A 22,390-nucleotide genomic window follows, 5' to 3' on the forward strand; every position below is an offset into this window, starting at 1 on the left:
AGAAGGCAGGACAGACAGAAACTGAAAAGGCAAGAGGATGGTGAAAACAACTCCAAGGATATCAAGACTCAAAGAAACATAAATGGCCCGTGGCAGTTTCAAGATAGACGCTATCATACTGGTACTTTAAAAATTCAGTTCAACGGTATTGCAAGCAATGCTACCTAAAATACAAACAGCAAAAAGGTTGAAACTAAATGGGTAGGGGGAAAATATGCCAAGCAAATACAAAACAAAAGGAAGCTGAGACAGCTATGCTAATGTTAAACCAAATAGATTTTTTTTAAATAATTTTTACAAATCAGGTGTAATTTAGAGTTAAATTCACCCTTTTTAAGGGTACAGTCTAATGAGTTGTAACAAATGTACACAATCGTGTTACCACCACGACAATCAAGACACAGAGCATTTCTATCACCCTCAAACATTTCTGGTGCCCTTTTACAGTTAATCCCACCACCCACCCCCGTCAATTCCTAGAAACTGCTGATTGGATTTCTATCCCTATAATTTTGCTTTTCCAGAATGCTATATAAATGGATTCATAGACAATGTAGCCTTGTGTACAAGTCTAGCTTCCTGCACTTAGCATAATGCTTTTGAGTGTCATCTATGTTGTTGTAGGTTGTTCCTTTTCATCATTCAGACCAAATAAATTTTCAGAGAAAAAGCACTAAAAAAAAAAAGAGGATAGTGAGATAAAGATAAAAAGTTTAAATCGCACATAAGTCATATTTCAAATTCATAGCATGGACCCAATAAAATAATCTTGAAACGCATAAAGCAGAAGTTCACAGACACGATCTGGCCCCACCAATTGCCGCCCTCATCTCCTATTTTCCCACCACTCCCTCCACACCAACCAGACTGGCCTCCCTTCCCTTCCTCCAACTCCAAAGGCCTTGGCAGAAGCCATTCCTCTGCCCAAATATTGTTCTTCCCAGATACCTCACGGACAGCCCTCATCTTCAAATCTTTGCTGAAAGGTCATGTTCTTAACAATGCCTCTCTTGACTGCCTATTTATTTCTGCATCTTTTTTTTTTTATAGATTTTATTTATTTTTTGACTGAGAGAGAGACAGCGAGAGAGGGAACACAAGCAGGGGGAGTGGGAGACGGAGAAATAGGCTTCCCACTGAGCAAGGAGCCCGATGTGGGGCTCGATCCCAGAACCCTGGGATCATGACCTGAGCCGAAGGCAGACGCTTAACGACTGAGCCACCCAGGTGCCCCTTATTTCTGCATCTTAATGTTAGATAAAATAGTCATATGTATGTATGTATTTATATATATGCATAGATATATGTATGTATGTATATATATGCATACATATATGTATGTATGCATATATATATTTGCATGGGTCAGATTTATTTTTTAAATAATAAAGATCAACAACACCAGAAAAAAGAGGAACACTTTGGGATTCTGCAAGGCAAAGGATGTACGTTTCCAGAAAGAACTAGTCCACAAGGTTAAACTTGCACATAGGTCAGGTGGGCCTTTGTGGCTATAATTTTGGCAGGATGATAGAACTGGATGCCAGAATGAAATGAACTAATACATAAAAGGAAATAAGAAAGGGAGACCCAAAGAATACTGAAGCCAATATCCTCACTATATTTTTAGTAAGTTAAAGGTACATATTAACCTCAGAACACTGTGACACATGCAGCATCACACTATATAAATTCTGTATTTCAGTTCTGTAACTTTTCATCTAAATGCAAAACTTAAATATAGAATTGTTTCAGTGTTTGAAAGGAGTCTTTCTATCAAGGCTACTGAGGATGCCATTGTAAAGACAGTCACTAAACTACACCCCAAATCTCCACTGCCACAGACCTTGGTGCTCTCAAAAGGAGTCATCCAGCGCCAACAGAATCCCAAAGGAAAAGTCTAACCTCATCACACCACACTACGCCACAAACTGGCTTCAGCAACCTCCTTCCCCACCATCCCCACCTGTCCGAAGCATCTGCCATCAGTTCTGTTCTGCTCTTTAATCACCACAGACCCAAGCTGCCTAAGCAACGATGACTAAAAAGTCATTTCTCCAAGACCCATACTCTTTTTATTGCTTCTCTGTAAATCCTTTCCCTGTAAATACCTTTCCTAGGTATTTCTCTTGACTTCTCTCCATTCTGCCACTGCCCAAGGCCAGTCATCAACTCCTATCTCACCAGTTCCTACAATGGTCCTCCTCTTAGTCCCTGGTTCTAATCTCAACCTCCACTGTGGCAGACATTCCCACCCTCTTCTATTCCACATGTCTCCCCCATTCTGTCCACTCGCTCAGGGGATGGAAGACTCTCAGATTCCCTTGCAGCTAAATTCTGGAAGTGATGCAGATTATACCAAGGGAAAGCTCTTGCAGGAGATTTGGAAAGCAGAAAGAAAGCAGAGACCATTCCTCTCGAGGCGCTGATGAGTGGAGGGGCTCTGGCAGACTCCATTCTTCACTGCGTGGACACCAGCCTCCCACATGGAAGGCAGCCGGAAGAGCAAGTGCAGTTTCCTGACATCTGGATCGCAGATGCAAGGCTATGACCTTGAAACTAAGGATGGGGAAGGTCACACTTCTGTTCCTCCAGCCCATACAAAGACTTCTGTAAACACCTAATTCCCCATATTAAATCCTTTCTGCTCAAAATACCTAGAGTGGTTTCTGCTTCCTGCAATGAACCCTAACTGATACAGCTTCAAATTTATCCATTCGATACATTCCTGGATAATTTATCACAAAAATAGCACATCATGCCCTTGCTCAAAATTCAGTGATTCCCTAGCTCCAAAGAATAAAATCTAAAGTCCTCAGTAAAGCACAAAGTCCCATTATGAACTGGTCTTGCCTTCTTACCATCTCCTATAGCAGGGATCAGCAAACTCTATAAAGGGCCAAAGAGCAAATATTTTAGGCTTTGCAGACCATCTGATCTCCATCACAACTACTTAACTCTGCCATTGCAGCATAAAAGAGGCCACAGACAATATGTAAATGAATGAGCATAGCTGTATTCAAATAAAATATTATTTACAAAAACAGGTGGTCAAGAGAATTAAGACAAGCCACAGACTAGGAGAAAATATTTGCAGAAGACATATCTGATGAAGGACTGTTACCCAAACATACGAAGAACTCTTACAACTCAACATCAGAAAAGAAACCACCCAAGTAAAAAATAGGCCAAAGACCTGAACAGACACCTCACCAAAGAAGATACACAGGTGACAAATAAACCTATGAAAAGATGCTCCACAAAAGAGGAAGCCTCTTGCACTGTTGGTGGGAATGCAAACTGGTGCAGCCACTCTGGAAAATAGTATGGAGGTTCCTCAAAAAGTTAAAAATAGAACTACCTTATGACCCAGCAATTACACTACTAGGTATTTACCCAAAGGATACAAAAATACAGATTTGAAGGGGCACATGCACCCCAATGTTCCCGATATTTATAGCAGCATTCTCAACAATAGCCAAACTATAGAAAGAGCCCAAATGTCAACTGACTGATTAATAAATACAGGAGATGGGTGTGTGTATGTGTCTATAGAAAATGGAGTATCGGCCATCAAAAAAGAATGAAATCTTGCCATTTGCAATGACGTGGATGGAGCTACAGTGTATTATGCTAAGTGAAATAAGTCAAAGACAAATACCGTATGATTTGACTCATATGTGGAATTTAAGAAATAAAACAGATGAACACAGTGGAAGGGGGAAAAAAGAGAGAGAGGGAAGCAAACCATAATGATAGAGAACAAACTGAGGGCTGATGGAAGGAGATGGTCGGGGCGGGTGGGGGATAGGTTAAATGGGTGACAGGTATTAAGGAGGACATTTATTGTGATCAGCTCTGGGTGTTGTATGTAAGTGATGAATCACTAAATTATGTATCTGAAACCAATTTTACCATATATGTTAACTAACTAGAATTTAAATAAAAACTTGAAAAGAAAAAAAAAAGATGCTGCACATTCGTATGTCCTCAGGAAAATGCAAATTAAAACAGCAATGAGATACTACTACAAAGCTTTAAGAATGGCAAAAATCTAGAACACTGATAACACCAAATGCTGGTGTGGATACGGATCAACAGGAACTCTCATTCTTTGCTGGTGGGAATGCAAAATGGTGCAGCCACTTTGGAAGACAGCCTAGCAGTTTCTTACAAAACAAAACATACTCTTACCATATGCTCCAGCAATCACTCTCCTTGGTATTTACCTGAAGGAGTTGAAAACATGTCCGCAAAAAAACCTGCACAGGGATGTTTATAGCAGCTTTATTCATGGTTGTCAAACCTGGAAGGAATCAAGCCTGTGCTTCAGTAGGTGAATGGATGAATAAACTGTGGTACATCCAATGGAATATTATTTAGCGCTAAAAAGAAATGAGCTCTCGGGCGCCTGGGTGGCTCAGTTGGTTAAGCAACTGCCTTCAGCTCAGGTCATGATCCCAGGGTCCTGGGATCGAGTCCCGCATCGGGCTCCCTGCTCTGCAGGGAGCCTGCTTCTCCCTCTCCCACTCCCCCTGCTGTGTTCCCTCTCTCGCTGTGTCTCTCTCTGTCAAATAAATATATAAAATCTTTAAAAAAAAAAAAAAAGAAATGAGCTCTCAAGCCATAAAGAGACATGAAGGAGCCTAAATGTGTATTACTAAGTAAATGAAGCCAATCTGAGCTACGAACTTTGGTTTCAATTATATGACATTGTAGAAAAGGCAGTTTTTTGGAGACTATAAAAGAATCCGTGGTTGCAGGAGTTAAGGGGGAGAGAAAGATGAATGGGTAGGGCACAGAGGATTTTTAGGGCAGTGAAATTAATCTATATATAATCTAATAATAATCTAATCTAATCTATATTAATCTTATCCACCACTATAATGGTGGATAAGCATCATTATAAACTTGTCAAAACTCACAGAACATACAACACTGAGAGTGAACTGTAATGCAAACTACGGACTTTGGGGGACAATGGTGTATCAGTTGCGTAACAAATGTGCTATGCTAGTGCGTGATGTTGATAGCAAGGGAAACTGTGTATATGTGGGGGCAGGAGGTTTGTGGGAAATCTCTGTACCTTCTGCTCAATTTTGCAGGGAACCTAACCCTGCTCTTTAAAAAAAAAAAAAAAAAACCCAAAACCAAAATAAACAAACAGGTGGCATCCTGGAGCTGGCCTGTGAACCACAGTTTGCCATAGCTATCACCCAAATATCTTTCATAGGGACATTAGCAAATGACTAGTATTTCCTCAAATATGCTAGGTTCTCTTTATTCTGCCTTGCCTTTGCCCATGCTGTACCCTCTTCCTGGAGTGACTTCCCTTACCCTGATGCCACTGGTCTGTAAACTCCTTTCAAAGTCCAGCTCAAACGTGGGAGGTCTTCCCCAAACCCCCCAGGTGGATTCAGGAACACTTCCCACTACCTTCCTCTTGCATGTGAACTCACCACCGCTACACGGTCCATCGCGCTACACTGTCACTTTTGTATCGGTCTCCTACTAGATGCCACAGTCCTTGATGATGGGGACCATGGCTTTCCATCTTTTTGTCACCATGACCCACCTCAGAGCCTGGCAGTCTTGTCTGTGGAATGAATATTGCCTTCAATTGCAGACATCTGCCTTACCTTCTCCTAGTTCCTGAAAACTTCCCAACCAGCTTTCTGGCATATACCACACCTCTCTAGGCTCACAGACAAGAAATGCCCAATAAATACTTACAAAATGCACAGAGCTGAAGAGATAAGTGTATAATAATGTACAGTGCAGGATTTAAGTAGTGCAAAATTAATAAATTAATTATAAATGAATGTGTAATTAATCTCCATGATTACTTTTTTTTTTTTTAAAGATTTTTTTATTTATTTGACAGAGAGACACAGCGAGAGAGGGAACACAAGCAGAGGGAGTGGGAGAGGGAGAAGCAGGCTTCCCGCTGAGCAGGGAGCCCAATGCGGGGCTCAGTCCCAGGACCCTGGGATCATGACCTGAGCCGAAGGCAGACGCTTAACGACTGAGCCACCCAGGCGCCCCTCCATGATTACTTTTCGATGCCTTGCTTTGACAACACAGTGAGGCTCCTGTCCACAGTCTCAATCCTCCCCCAAATAAACCAACTACTCAGGAAAGAGTCCATTGTAAGAAGGGACTGAGTCTTAGTTATTCCTAAAGGAATAAATGAATTACGCTTCTTCCTCTTCTTACTCCGGTTCTCTTCCTCAGCAATCCTGAGGCTCTGCCCAGATTTGAAGGAGAAGCTGTTGGGTGGGAGGCTTGAATGAAAACCGTAAAGGTGTTCAATTGCGTTTCATGCTGACAGGGTGACATCTCTAAATAACTACAGTTTCCAGTCAAGTAGCCTTTAGTCATCTCAACTGCAGGAGAGGCCAACAATGACTGAGAAAATGGCCCAGTGCCCAAAGGCTCAACTCCTGTCCTGTCCGCCCCTGTCCCCATTAGCTTTGCTTCCCAAACCCCTTGGCCCTCCCAGGACTCCCAGCAGTGTTCCCAGCAGACTCACGCCCCGTGGAGTTTATTTTTCTTTCCTTTCTGGGCTAGGCTGTCTGCAGACACAGCTGATGAGCTATTTAGAGCTCACCAGAGACCTTGGGGCTTTGTAAGTCCCCCAGACTTTACTCTTTTAAATCTTCAGAGGTCATTAATGCCAAGGCAAGAGAGTCAATAAATTTCATATGCTTTTATCAAAGCAGGACAAAAAGGAAAGAAGAAAGGAGGGTGGATGAAAACTCTATCATAAGAGGTTTTGAAACTTTTACATGTAAAGGGATCACAGGGGAGAGGTGCCTGGGTGGCTCAGTCGTTAAGCATCTGCCTTCGGCTCAGGTCATGGTCCCAGGGTCCTGGGATCGAGCCCCACATCGGGCTCCCTGCTCAGCGGGAAGCCTGCTTCTCCCTCTCTCACTCCCCCTGCTGTGCTCTCTATGTCTCTCTCTGTCAAATAAATAAATAAAATCTTAAAAAAAAAAAAAAGGGGGGGGTCACCTGGGTGGCTCAGTCAGTTAAGCGGCTGCCTTCAGCTCAGCTCATGATCCCAGGGTCCTGGGATCGAGCCCCACATCGGGCTCCCTGCTCTGCGGGAAGCCTGCTTCTCCCTCTCCTACTCCCCCTGCTTGTGTTCCCTCTCTCGCTGTGTCTCTGTCAAATAAATAAATAAAAATATTAAAAAAAAAAAAAAAAAACGGAATCACAGGGGAGCGTGTTAAAACACGGGGTCTGCCCAACACTGGCCGGTACTCTCAGCTGACGATGGACGTGGGCAAATTCCAGGCCTCCATCCCCTCACACCAAACACAAAGAGGCACATACATCCCTGCACGTTCACATCTACACTTCCACAAAACAAACGCATACACACACGACAAAGGAAAATTAATTGCTTAAGCTCCTTACAGTTTCTTCAACAGGACCACTTTCAGTCTTCAGGCCCATTAATGAAAAAATTCAATGCCTTCTTCCCTTTTTGTCTCCCCAGTTCCCTATAGAACTGTGGAAAATCTACGGGGATTCTCGACTGAGGAGCTAGTTGGTCAAGTCAGAAGGCATCTCAGGCTGTGCTTGGAGGAGCAGCATGGCTCGCCGACAGCCCTGAGGGTTTCAGCTGTGAGCTGGTTTCCCCTTCTCACCCCGATTTCACAGAACGGCTGGGGAGGGAAAAAAAAAAACCTCACAGGTGTCGGGGCATCAGTGAAGTACAGAGGGACTCAGACACCCTGACTTCCTACTCTCCAGGCTCGAATTTCACACCCATTTCTAACCGAACAGTACCTCTGAAGACAGCTAGCAGTACCGTGCGGATCCCCTCTGCCGGGTCCTTTCCCTCCACGGACGCCCCACTGGGGGTTTCTCTCATTCACCGCTCACTCCCTCCACTAGTCAGTTCCTGAGCTACTGTACTGAACCCTCGCACAAGGGACAACGGTCTCTCTGCAAACTCCCACTCCACTCTCTCCTCGGTCTTTCCCTCTGCACCCACAGATTTCTTCTCTCTCTGAACTGCCCGGAACGCTCATAGTTTTATTTGCCTGTTTCTTTTCTTTTTTTTTTTTTTAAGATTTTATTTATTTGACCCAGAGAGAGCGACAGCAAGAGAGGGAACACGAGCAGGGGGAGTAGAAGAGGGAGAAGCAGGCTTCCCGCTGAACAGGGAGCCCGATGCGGGGCTCGATCCCAGGACCCTGGGATCATGACCCGAGCTGAAGGCAGACGCTTAATGACTGGGCCACCCAGGCGCCCCTATTTGCCTGTTTCATACAGATCTCATTATCATGAAGGCTGTGAACTGGCTGTGGAAAGGGGAGGCCATGCTCCCCGCAAGCCGTGTGCACTGTGCACATGGGAGTCCAGGCACATATCAGATCTGCAAAACCTGAACTGACTGAGGCACCGTTCCCGAAGCCAGCCTTCAGTCCAGCCAAATAAACTAAACACTGGGGGATTATTAAAGGGTGTGGTAGGTACTCCCTGTGCCAACGAGCAAGTGCTCTCCCAGGGGGCTCCATCACACACCAGGCACTCTCCACCACTGCGCTGGAAGAAGGAACACTGGCTGAGGACGCCGGGCAGGATGACACGCTGACAGAATCCAGGGGGGCCCACGTAATCACGCCCACTCCAGTCAAATGCCAAACAGGGTCAGGCCAGGCCTCTCAGGCCACCAAGACTAGTGCTGTTCAGACAAATTATCTGGCAGTGATCGGCTTTCATCTGGAACCTGTTGCCCCAACTCCCAAACTAAATTCTCAAGCCTGAGGTTTCGAAGTGACAGGAGCACGACCTATGAGGCCAATGTGGAGCACTGACTTTGAATCACTGGCTACCGCTACATAAATCAATCAATGGGGAAGAAGGGAAATAAGTGGTTGTTATCAAGCCTGGAGAAATCCTAAGTTCTGACATCTGTCTGCCTCAATAGCAAATGACAGTCTCTCCAACCTAATACCATCGCTGTTCGGTTTTCTCAGGTTGATAGAGGACACTTCTTCCTTCTTTATTGTGAAATATATCATGCAAACCAAAGAATATATTAAAGATATATTCGGTTCAAAGAAGACGAGTAAGATGAACACTCGAGGACCCACCCCCCACATTCACAGTGCTGGGAAATTTCTGTGTGCTTTTTCCTTGTTTTACCTACCTTCAGCCCCACAATGAGAACCACTCTGTTGAACTCAGGGTTACTTATTCCCTTCCATTTTTTATGGTTTTACTACTTATGGAGGAATCCATAAAAAATATATATGGTTTATTTTGACATTTTTCAACTTTATATAAGTTACATCATACTGTGTTCCCCCACCCACCCCCCGTGGCCTGCTTCTCTTGTTCAACATTATGTTTCTGAGATTCCACCATATCAATGCAACTATCATTCACCCATTTTTACTATGGGATGGTATTTCATTGTAAGACAATACAACAATTTATATTTTCTTTACTCAACCAGACCCACTGACTGCATACTAATATGGTGTGTCTATAAATCAATTTATGCCACATAATAAAATAACTAGGGATGTTTCACACAATTATTCTTAAAGAGTGGGCACGATCCCACTGAAAGACAGAGCTTGGTGGTCTTATTCTGCAAGCAAATGGTCCCTTTACTGGACGACCTTGGGTAGATGAACCCCTAAATAAAACCCTTACATGGTTCCAGTTTGATAACTTAATAAAGCAGGGGAAAGGAGAGTAAAAGGCTGTTTGACATGGCAATCTTCACCTTCCTGGACATGTCAGAGCATCTTTGATCATGGTGAATAGCACCCAAGTCCAAGAAAAACCTACCCCTCACATAGCAAAGGCTAAATATTTAGTCTAGGAGAAAGCAGGCAGAAGCCCATCCTCTACCCCAGGAAACCTAGGACAGCAGAGGATTGTCCTTGAATCCTGAAGGCTTGATTCATCACCCTGCTAATTACAGACCTTGATGCAAAAACATCAGCCAGGCCACACTTCCCAGGTTTGCAGGTGAGGAAGGGGGTACCACGGAGAGTCTCCAGAGCAAAGGCACCCCCTGCCACTATCCCTGAGCACTCCCAGGGTGCAAGGCTGACAGAGCTCATCTCAGTTAATCCCAACAATGTCCTTGTGAGGCAGGTGATATCCCCATTTTGTATTTGAAAAACACTGAGGTGCCGAGAGGTTTAGTAACTTGTGCAGTATCACAGAGCAAGTAAATGAGAGGCCAGGATTCAATCTACTTTTTCTGCTTGTAAAGCCCCGTACCCTGATCCAGTCAACTACCCTGCTACCACCTGATCTTCAGTGCAGCAGCGGGGAAAAGGAGTTCTTAGGGACAAAGAAGACACTGCCTTCAGGTGATCCTTTCAAAAGTGTTTGCTACTGAATGTCAGCAGGCTCCATGCGAAAAAAGAATAAATACTTAGGGGCACCTGGGTAGCTCAGTCGTTAAGCGTCTGCCTTCGGCTCAGGTCATGATCCCAGGATCCTGGGATCGAGCCCCGCATCGGACTCCCTGCTCAGCAGGAAGCCTGCTTCTCCCTCTCCCACTCCCCCTGCTTGTGTTCCCTCTCTCACTGTGTCTCTCTGTCAAATAAATAAATAAAATCTTAAATAAATAAATAAATAAATAAATACTTAGATGGCAGAGGCCTGTGAAAACTCAGCGGCCATGCGTGGAAAATGCTACAGGAGCTAAGCAGACCAGGGAGGACTCCTACACTGATCAAACTACTTGGAGGGCACTCTGCCCACCAATAGTTGACTAGCATCGAATGTCTACCATGGGTTATGGGCAAAGATGCATCCAATTTTCTGTTGAAGTCTGGTTGCTGCTTTACAAGACAACAATCCTCAATACAAACAACAACAAAGAAGGGCTCCTGGGACACGTGAGTTTCAAGATCTATTCACTAGAGAACTTCAGAGAGCAATAAGTAGGTCAAGAACTTAATTCCAAAGGTATTAAGAACTGGACTCTGCCTTCCAACCCCCAAATAAGTGACATCAGTTGCATATGACACAAACTTTCCAAGTCAGCTCGAAGACCAAGATGGCAGCTGCTAGTGCCAAAGCTAAGAAGGCATCATTCCCAGAGAGTGAAATGCTGAGGTGTTCTTCTCCACCAGCTACTCACCACCAAAGAGATTCTGTTTTCTCTAGCTCTGGGTGCCCCTCATGCCTCTGTTGACACAAAATTTGCCAATTATTTCATTGGTCCTTACCCTGTGAGACTCGACTATTTATCCCAAGTTATAACTCATCTAGCAAGTCAAGGAAAAGAGTGAATGGTCTTCAGGGTGTGAGGCAACCCTCTACAGAGGCTTAGAGAAAAGAGAAAAGGGAAATGGCACCTTGGCTTCTACTGACGCTACACACAAAAGATCCAAACATGCGATCCTCTCTTGCTCCTGACACCTGCCTGGCAAACCCTCAAAACCACCAAATCCAGAGAGGCTGACAGCTGTCATTACAGGGATCATTCAAGATGCTGTGGGTATCGGCTGAAATCATACTGTGTTTCTCAAAGCATTATTCCCACTCCCTGGGATATGTTCAGGAAGATTTTTACTAGTTTTTTCACTTACTCTCCGCAGATAGTAACGATTTACAAACTATACTCATAAGATTCTTTTCCCTAAAATTTCCTTAAAATGTCTGGAGATTTTGTACACAGTGATAAATAATAAAATAAAAAAGTAAATAATTTTTAGAAGTCCCCAACTCCCTCCTCCCCAATTCTCTAATATACCTGGGAATTCAGGTGGCTTGGAAATGAATTTGCACTGTTAACCCAGATGTAAGATGGGTATATCAATAAATAAAATTAAGTCATTCCTGATAGGTATAATAAGTATAATATAACTCAGACTCCAAGTGCAGGAGGTCTTAATCAGTACTCCAAAGGGAATCATGGATCACCTCCAGAAACAAAAATGCACAGACAGAAAATCTCACATACAAAGAACCATTGCTCTAAGCATTTCTGTGTGTATCCTAAAAGGATAACTCTGGTTGCTGCCCCCATAACATAAAACACCAGTTACGTTCTGTTCAACAATCCCTCTTATCCAAATAACCATCTTAGCCAGTCCCAATCTCTGACAAGGAACCCCTGACCCTTCTGAATATCCCAAATTCTGTACTCCCCTCTGGACCTCCTTAACATAGTGAGTCAGTTGGAAATTTCCAACAGTTTCTAACATAAATTGTTCCTCGCCACCTCCCAACATGTTTTCAATAGCTCTGAGCACCCTCCTAGCTCCTGCTCATCCACAAGGGGGCAGAGGTTGTCTTACCGAGATCTCCCACCAAAGCAGTTTGTGCTGGGGGGCTGGTGTCGGTTCTCTGGAGCAACAGCTGTCCCGCTGGATTCTCTTGAAGGTGGCTGAGATCCTAAATAGGGGACCCATCACAAGAAAAGACAGAAACATTGAGAAGCTCAACCCTTGTTTGAGATGTGGCTCAGGAACGAAGTTCAGTCCGTGCATTCAAGTGACCCACCACAGCTTGCTAGCAAGCTGCGGCCTCCAGCAAGAACAGGGAATAGGGATAGCCAGACGAGATTCAAGCGGGGTTCCAGAACAGAGGCGCTCAAGCCTGGGAAACAGCTGTTCTTCTCCGAGACCTTCAAGAACATCTAAGGCACTTACAAGCAACTTGCCTTGTGCATTAAATAAACTTCAGCTGCACCACGTGAGACACAGAACAGATGTTGACCACGCAAAGTAGGGGCAAGCAATGGGGGCATTTGTCCATATCGCAACCAGAAAGCTTTTAAAAGCCAAAGCCGATTCAATTCAAATCAAATCACGACACTCTTCTGCTCAAAACCCCTCAAGAGCTTTCTGCTTCTTAGGATGAGGTCCAAACTCCTCACCAAGGTCTTTGAGGCTATGGTGATCTGAGCCAACCTGCCCTTATGGTCTCACCTGCCACCACTCTTCTTCTTGCTCTCCCCAGTCCAGCCACCCTGACCACCTGTTTCTACTGCAGGCCAAGCTCACTCCCACCTCAGGGCCTTTGCACAGGGGACCCTTCTACCTCTTACTCAGCTACCCCATTCCCACACTTCCATCTTGGCCTATCTAAACTCTTCAGCTCCGGTGGATCTCACTTCCTCGAAGAGACCTTCGCTGGCCCCCAATTTAAGTGAGATCCCCCTAAAGTATGAGAATCTCATATCACCCAGTACTTTTCCTTCATACCTTTTGTCATGATTATAATTACATAATTATTTCTTCATTTATTTGTTTCATGTCTAACATCCCTGCCCCCACCAATTAAATCATGAGCTCCTAGGAGTAGAGACCATATGAATTTTGCCCCTGCCATCTGGCTAGCACTTGGTCCAAGATCTAGTATATACCAGGTGCTCAATTATGGATATACGTGCAGAATGAGTGAATAATGCATGTTTTCTCCATACACCAAAAGTACCCGAAGCACCACTCCATCCAGGGAGGATTCTCAAGTCAAGCCCCATCCAATCACTGAGATTCTACCCAACTGCCCTTAAATCAGAATTCAAATTTCACTCCCTTGAAGCTACAGAAAGCCTGTCTGGGGCCTGGAAAGTGCCATAGTTACCTCACATTCAATGAGAAAAATTATGGAGAAACCCAACCCATCTCAGACCTCAGACTTCATGAAATAATTTGCTGCTAGATCCAAAGGTGACTAATTTCAAACTAGATCAAAAGAAACAAACTGCCCTCATTCAGGACAGAGTGGGAGATACTCCACTTTCCCTGCTTCTGTCTGTATTTTGCTAGTGTGAATCTCTAAGACACACAGTCCCCTTTCCCAACCAATACCGTCATATAAAAGACACCTTCAAGTTCCCCAGGAAGTGTAACTGTATTGGGAGGAAAAATGGGCCTAAGTAACATTTAATAAAGACATTTTATTTTCCAGAGTCCATGTGGGATGAAAAGATATTTTCTCTGCTCTCAAAGCAAAACAACAACACTCGTATAAAGACTTGACGTTTATTTTGGTCCTTTATCAGAAAGCTGTCCTTAAAAAATCGTGTCACAGTTTTGATCATGCTAAGACTGCTAAGAGGAATCAGGGCTAGCTACGGGCCAGGGCTTGCTGAGTGGGACCCAAACCCAGGTACCTGGTCGAGAATCAAGCCCCGGGCACCTCCCCCACCCCAGCCCTGCCCCACCCCATCCCGGCAGAGCCCCAGGGAGCAAGCAGGGCGGCACTCACCGTCTGTCACTGCGCTGCCATTAGGCACGCTTCCCAGATCAACAGTTGGCCCGTCCAGGAAAATTGTCAGCTCACCGCCCGACACAACGCCGCCTTTGTTCTCCGTCTGCAGGTTCAGGGTCAGCTGCGTGTTCTCCACTGTTGAACAAGAAAAGCAACAGGGATGCACTAAAGCAAATGCACCCCAAGTTAAGATTCTGCGAGTTATCAGCCCTCACTTAACCTACTCTGGCATCCTTGCCAACATTTTTCTGCCGCTTCGCATCTGTCTTGTGGCATGGAAGGAAGAATGGGAAGGAACAGGTCTAACTGTCATCACTGCTGTATTAGACTGGGGGGAAAGGCTGCATTCTTGTTTTTCAAAACATGTTATATCTTTATAATTTCTACATGACTGATTTGTTTGCTTATACTTGCAGGACTGTGAGAAAACCCCAGAGATATTTGATGGCATATAGAGGAAGCAGTGAGGAGCAGCATTCCGCCCCACCCATATAAAGAGTGGTGGCAAAAAAGAAGAGAAACAGGTCAGGAGACCCTGAGGAAATGTCATCAGGAGTCATCTCTAGATGAAGGATTACAGGGGCTTCTTCTCAGATTATCTGTATTTAAAAATAAACTGTTTTTAATTTTCACTTCTGAAGATGTTTCACTTTGAAATAAGGTAAAATTTTTAAGCAATAAAAGTTCAGCAAAGGTAAGTCATCCCCACAATAGTCACATGGCACTGGGTTACTCCCTGAGGAGAAAGCAGTCGACGAGGGGCTCTGCGACGGAGTTAAGAAGGCACCTCGGAGTGGCCTGGCCCCTAGAACACCAGGCAGTCAGTCCTGTGGGCGAGCAAGAAGACTCAGGAAACCACAGCAGAAAAACAGAACAAACTGACACGAGGCAGAAGCCCCAAGCCCTCTGTGGGCTGGAAAATGCTGCACACACGCCCCCCCAACCCTCACCACCAAGCCTGGCCACACGGAACAGCTTCCACCCAGTTAATGTTCAGGAGCTAAAACCTCCAGTCCAGGGTCATTCGGTAATGACCGAGAGAGCAGTGTTTATGAGGATTTCCAAACAGCACACGGCTCTTCCATGTCTTCCCACACCGTACAGAGCCAGGCTAGGAGAGAGCCACATGTTCCAACCTCCCTCCCCACCCACCACCCATCAAACCACCGCTTAATTCTATCTCTTAGTTGCTACTGTATTATTATAAGTTATCTCACTGGTTTTCTAGAACGAGGCAGCATATGCGAAAGTACTTTCTAGAAACAACCTCCCCCAACTAAAAAAGCCAGCCCCAAATATAAGATACAGACACAGTCCTTTAAGAACTAAGGAAAAGTCTGGATCAATTCAAGGATCTACTGTAATAATGTGGAAACCAGTTACCCTTTAGGTGTTCAAGTTCTCCTAAGCATCTCTACCTTCCCTTGCTCTCTCTTGCCCGTAATGGCTCTCTCCAAATCCTTTGGAGTCTGTTGCTATTTTCAGTCAGTTTCACTCAGGGGCTTGGTGAGTTCCAAACATCTCTATAAAGTAATACTTGTAATCTGAAGGTGAGTTCCTTCAAAAGCCTAGTAGTCAGGAAAGAACTGAGGCCCTTTGACCACCCCCTTGTCAGCCATGCAAATGAGCCACCTACGAAGGAGAGCCTCCAGCCCCAGTCTAGCCTTCAGATGACTGTGGTCCAGCCACTGTATGGACTACAACCTCATGAGAGATTCCCAGCTAAGCCAGTCACAAATCCTGACCCACTGAAAACCAGGAGATAATAAGTATTTATTATTATTGTTTAAAAGAGAAGTCAAGGGGTGTCTCCCTACTGTATTATGCGGAAATCCAGGGCCTAAGTCCCCAGCAGGTAGTACAGCACAGAGGTTCAGGATGGGCACCTCCCAGCCAGGCAGACTGGGTTCAAATCTCAGTTCTACTACTTAGTAGCTACAGCATTATGCAAATTACTTAACATGAGCCTCAGTCTCCCCACATGGAAAACAGGAGCAATAAGAATACATTTTCCAGCTCCCTGCTCGGCAGGGAGTCTGCTTCTCCCTCTGACCCTCCTCCCTCTCATGCTCTCTCTCATTCTCTCTGTCTCAAATAAATAAATAAAATCTTTTAAAAAAGAATACATTTTCCAGGGGGCACTTGTAAAGAATGAAGCAGCCCCCAGGGGGCTCTTAATAACTTGTCATTTTTATTATCTCCCTGTTGACTTTCCTGTTTTTAGGCTGCAAAGTCCTGATTTCTCTTAGTCGAATTTGTTCATTGCAAACAGGCACTTCTCTTGACCTTTTGGAGCCTTTTCTGGGTTGCAGCAACAAACTCCAAAACGTCTTCCAAGGTGAGCTACCTAACCATCCCAAGGACAAATCATCTTTTCATCTTGTTTCCAGGACACTTCCTAAAGATGCCCTGCCTTCTGAACTCAGAAATGTGCTGGGATGAGCATTCCAGAAGGATTCCTTGATTCCTTTCTTGGTGTCTCAAAGGCCATTATTTTACAAATGGAGTGTGGGCATGGCTTTCCCTACTTTCTGGAGGGAAGATAATGTTCAAGAGGAAGGTAGGGGAGTCCCCGCAACCTTGTTGCTTATTTCAAACTCCTGACGGTCACACTGCTGTGGTCCTCTGACAGAAGCCATACGCATAACTTGAATTTTTCTCTACATGGTCTCATCTCAAGGTTCTAACTTAGTTCTTCTCTCTACCCCTTAATCACATCCAATAGAGTCATTATATACTTATAGGCTCAGAAGTTACCTTGCAATACCTTGAGATATATTTTACCTTCAAAAAAAGCCAGAGAGGGGCGACATCTTTCATCTTTAAACAAAACTTTTGAGACCATAATTCCTCCATTGTTCCATTTACTAAAAAAAGAGAGAGTCAGAGAGACCTCTGACCATCACTGTCATAACCAAGTGGTCAAACGAAGTATTCCTAAGAGCGAGACAACCTGACACACACACACTTCCTGATGTGATGCAGCATGAAGTACGCACATCACTTTTAAAGTCTTCTTCCTAAAAGCATTGAGCCTGAATCCAATTAAGCCGCTAAATCTCCTTTCCGATTTATTACATGAAATAAGGGGACAGAGAAACAAATTCAACAATACCATGAGGAAGCAATCAGACAAATCCAGAATACAGGACATCTATACAGTAACTGTCCTGGGCTCTTTAAAAAAACAATGTCACTAAATACATTTCTTTTCTTAAAAAAGTGGGGCAAAGGGGCGCTTGGGTGGCTCAGCCGGTTAAGCGTCTGCCTTCGGCTCAGGTCATGATCCCAGGGTCCTGGGATCGAGCCCCACATCGGGCTCCCTGCTCCGCAGGAAGCCTGCTTCTCCCTCTCCCACTCCCCCTGCTCGTGTTCCCTCTCTCGCTGTGTCTCTCTCTGTCAAATAAATAAATAAAATCTTTAAAAAAAAAAAAAAAAGTGGGGCAAGAAGGTGACTCTTCTAGATTTGAACAAACATAACCACCAAATACCATGCCATGTTTTACTAAACGTTAGTTTGAAAAAAATATTCTTGGGGTGGGGCACCTAAGTGCACAGTCAGTTGAGTGTCCAACTCTTAGTTTCAGCTTGGGTCATGATCTCAGGGTCAGGAGATGGAGCCCAGTGTTGGGCTTCACGCTAAGCACAGAGTCTGCTTAAGCCTCTCTCCCTCTCTCTCTGCCCCTCCCCCAACACTCTCCCTCACTCTCCAATCAATAAAATCTTAAAAAAAAATATTCTTGGGGCAAGTGGAGAAATTTACATCCAGACTAGATATTAAATGATGTCTGAAATGACTGTTAATTTTCTCAGATTCAATCAGAACCTATGGTTTTACACATGAATGTTCTTATCCTTGGGAGATGTAAGAAGCTTATGATGATATCCACAATCCCTGAACGGTTTTATAGGAGAATAAGCTGAAATTTTTAGGAAGGAAGTGTCAAGTTATCTGCAATTTACCTTCAAATGGTTCAGGGAAAAAAAGCACATGCCCACAGTCTCACACAGATAAAACAAATGCAGCAAAATGATAACAAGTGTTGGGTCTAGGTAGAGGGCATGTGGGTGTTCACTGTATTCCTCTTTCCATTCTCTTGTTTGTTTGAAAATTTCATAATAAAAAGTTGGAAAAGGGCTTTTTTAAATTGGCAAGGCTATTAAAAAATTAAACCTCTGAGAACAGAGCACCCCATTATTCTCTTTGAAAAAATTACCTGAGCCAGGGGAGCCCTACAATGCATAATGGGACTAAAGAAACCATTAGCGGAGTGAGTGACAGACTTGAGCATACAGGGGAGGCTGAAAGGAGTAAGTGTGGCTGGAAAACATACACTGGAAGCTTAGCTATAAATAGCAGCCTGAGCGGCTTCGCCTCTGGGGCCCTCGGGTTTCACTACAGCCATGCTGACAACCCTACAAAGGGCCTTTCTCTTGCACCATGTCTTCCTACTGCCTTTTGAGGCATTGCTCAAACACCAAGAAACTGCTGGAAAAAAGGGCACAGTAAGTCGACTGCCATAACCAGAATCAGATTGCGCCGAGGAAGCGCACCAGTTACTTGCAGCTTCGTTACCCCCCACCTCTGCCACGGTCATGCCATCCACGTTTGTGTAGCGAGCACCTACTAGTTGAGTCACTGAGATTTAACAGCAACCAAACAGACAAAAATCATATGCCTGGGTGTTCCTATTCTAGGTGGGGGAAACAGACAATAAGCAGTTTTTTTTAAGACAATTGCATCATCTGTTAGAAGGTGTCAAGGGCAGGAGAAACAAATGAACCGAGGAAAGCAGAGGGTGAGTGCTAGAGGCGGGAGGAGGATTTGTGGTAGTAAGAAAGGCTTGCTGGGGAGGTGACAACTGAGCAGAGACTGAAAGAAGGAGGGGGCAGGGGAAGCCGTTTAGGTTCTGGGGGAAGAATATTCGAGGCGGAAAGAAAAGGAAGCACAGAGGCCCCACGTAGGAGCAGGCCTAGCCTGTCTGAGGAATGGCAGGGAGGCTGGTATGGCTGGAGTGGATGAGGGCAGACGGAAGCAGGAGATGAGGGCAGGAGGTAGGTCCCCAGAGTCCACAAGGAAAGCCCTGGAGCTCCCACAGGGTCTCTGGAGTTTCCTCTGCATGACACTGGGAGCCATTAGGGGACTGTGAGCAAGGAAGGGCAATGAGTGGCACTGTAGTGTAATCACTCTGGCTGCAGGAGGAGCAAGGGCTGAGGCTGACGAGACCTGGCAGGAAGTCAGGGCAATATTCCAGGCAGGAGCAGATGGTGGCTTGGGCTAAGATGATGGCAACGTCTTCCAGGAATACAGTGCTTAAGGAAGACTCTACCTTGGCCTCCTCCCTAGCATGTGTTCGGAAAGACCCATGACTCCCCAAGCACATGGGCCCACCAGTCTCTTGGAATCAAAGCTTTGGGCAAATGACAGGCAGGTGCTGCAGAAAGCGCCAACTTAAGAGCATGGCTGGAGGAAGTCGGATTCAATTACGAGCAAACGGAACATATATAATGAAAATATTCCGCTGGCAAGAGACTTTGGTTCTCTGAGAAAGCCAAAGGCCTGAGCTCATGCTAACTACAGCGATCAGCAAATGTACTTCTTAGGTTATGGGATTGTGCCCTTCTGTTCCGTTCTCAGTACTATCTGCTTAGCCATACTTTGTAATGCTACGTCATGAAGGTCAAGAGACAGCGGTACAGCTGAATATTAGAAGCTAGGGGAAAAGAATTTGGAAAATCTTAAGGACCGTGCCAGGAGAACCCTTCAAAAGCTGGCATACCAAGAGAGACGAGTAGACACTTAGGTGCCTCCTAGTGGAGGCACACCACCTCGTCAAAAAGGAAAACAAAGAATCTGATCAGATCAAGCCTCTCGATCTACTTCTGAGTTTACAGCAGACACAGAGGGACAGAGGAACATGTTAAAACACACTTCAGGGACACAAACAGCAAGATCCAAAAGGTGGGAAACTACAGGACAAAGTGTCCAGTTTCTGCAAATGAACCGCAGGGGATAAAAAGAGGAAAGAGAAAGTATTGGTTAAAAGAGACTGAAGAGATATCAATGTCGTTTGTAAACTTGAGTCAAACAAACCGAACAAGCCAATGGTAGAAACTTTAAGACAACTGGGGAAATGTAAAACCGGGCTAGTTGATGATACTTAAATAACTACCATTATGCTTTTTAGGTATGAAATTGGCATTATGGTTATGGGAGCACTTATCTTTTAGAGGTCCCTACTAAAATATCTGTGGATGAAATACACCTGGGCTTTAAATAAAAAGAACCCAGGGGGCTCAGTCCATTAGGCATCCGATAATCTTGATTTCAGCTCAGGTCATGATCTCAGGGTGATGAGCTCGAACCCCAGGTCGGACTCTGCTCTCAGCAGAGAGTGTGCTTGAGATTCTCTCTCCCTCTCCCTCTGCCCCACCCCAGCTTGCAGGCACACGCACGCTCTCACTCTCAAAAAAAATTAAAAAATAAAAAAACTAACCCAGTAGGGGGTGGGGTAAGAAGAAAGATGAAACAAGAATGGCCATTCATGGATGGCTATAGAGCTGCATGACAGACACATAGAGGTTCATGAACTATTCTTTCCACTTTCATGTATGCATGACACTTTCTATAATATTTTTTTTCCAAGCCAGTATGCCTAAGGCACAAACAGTGACTGAAACCAACTAAAAAACTTACAAGAATTCAGCATTACATATACAGTTTGAAATACAAAAAGGTAGGGAATCTACAATCAAGCTGCTTCGGGAATAACTCATACTCCCATTTTTTCTTACTTCAAAGCCTCAGATTTGCAAGTGGCTTCAGGTTAATAATTTCCTATTGGGAAGAGCAGTTACGTGCAATAAAGATGAGTAATATTTTTCTAAGAGTTACTTTTTCCCTTTCTTGACTGGACTTTTTAATATGTTTTTTGCATATGGTACTAATAAGTATAGATAAATAGGGAACGAGAGTTGCCTTCTTATTCCAACAAAAGAGAAAATTATGTAAACCAGAACTGCCAAACTGTGCCACTCTTAACGGGATTCAGTTATGAAATCCAGAACTCCCACCTGGACAGTTTCACTGCAGTCTGTGAAAGAATGTTCTACTTTAGAATTTCTATCATCACTACCCCTCCTGCTCACACACCACGAGAAGGTATGTGTGTGTACACACATATCTTTTAAAAGGAAAGATCCTGGGGTGCCTGGATGGCTCAGTCAGTAAGCATCCGACTCTTGATTTCAGCTCAGGTCTGGATCTCAGGGTTGTGAGATCGAGTGCCACGCTGGGCTCCGTGCTGGGTGTGGAGCCTACTTAAAAAATAAAAAAAAAAAAAGGAAAGATCTTATTTTTTTCTTTTTCTTCCTCACTCAGAATACAAATGTAAAGATTCACCTGGAAATTTGAGAGAAATAAAACAGGACACAAAAGTAAGACACTTTTAAGGGAGACTAAGTACTCTCAGGTCAAGCGTCTCGGAAGCCAGATGAAGATGTGATTGATTTGGCCTTAACGGAGCTGCTCAGGGGAACAAACAAACCTTCTTCCTGCCTCCCTCCACCCTCAATCCCATAGGCCCATCAAAAGAAAGCGAAAATAAGCAGGGCATTCATTAACAGGTCAGTGTTCATTCTACACATAGCTGTGAAACACTGGTGCACAGAGGAACGGAACCGGAGGAAATTCCAGAAGAGCAGAGAGTAAATAGTCTCCTTTCCACTCCCCGGCTCCCTGTAACTCAGACACACACGGGCTGGAGTGTACCCCAGGTTTAAAGAGAACACTCTTTCACGTTCCCTTTGCAGTAAAGGAAGCCAGAGGCGTCCAGGATTTACTGTTACGATGTCTCTTTGGCTTCCAAACTTAGCCAGAGCCTAACAAGAGAAAGTCTTTTCTAGCAAGCTACCAGCAGATTAAAAACATTGGAATTCTTGTTGGGGTACCCATGTTGACTTGGCTTCACCCCACCTCCCGTCAGTCCCCATCACTGACGATTTGGCAGGGTCTTCGTAGAACACAGGGTGCAAAAAAGAGTCTACTTTGGCCTTGAAGCCGCTTCTGTCTGCTGCTGCTGGGCGTCCCTCAGTGGTCTCTAAATCAAAGTTTTGGTCTATAGGGCTTGCATTAACTCCACTAAAAATGAAAATAGCTTCATTTTACAAAGCCAGTTTG

The 22,390-nt window shown here is 44.5% G+C and overlaps 1 protein-coding gene across 2 annotated transcripts in view; it reads right to left on the minus strand.

Annotated features, from left to right (window-relative positions):
- WWP2 (WW domain containing E3 ubiquitin protein ligase 2) overlaps nt 1-22,390 on the minus strand; it is a 135,306-nt gene that overhangs the window by 68,206 nt on the left and 44,710 nt on the right. Inside the window, exons 1-3 of one of the 2 annotated variants that reach the window (XM_081806419.1) lie at nt 14,436-14,518; nt 14,209-14,346; nt 12,291-12,387 (exon numbers count right to left, since the gene is read on the minus strand). In XM_081806419.1, coding sequence (XP_081662545.1) covers nt 12,291-12,387; nt 14,209-14,346; nt 14,436-14,487 — 287 coding nt within the window. In that variant the 5' untranslated portion in view covers nt 14,488-14,518. Of the gene's footprint in view, nt 1-12,290; nt 12,388-14,208; nt 14,347-14,435; nt 14,519-22,390 lie in introns of those variants that run through there. The other variant, XM_081806418.1, reaches the window with a different exon arrangement.

This window comes from Leptonychotes weddellii, chromosome 16, assembly GCF_054177405.1.
Source record: "Leptonychotes weddellii isolate Sample4059 chromosome 16, ASM5417740v2, whole genome shotgun sequence".
Lineage (NCBI taxonomy): Eukaryota > Metazoa > Chordata > Mammalia > Carnivora > Phocidae > Leptonychotes > Leptonychotes weddellii.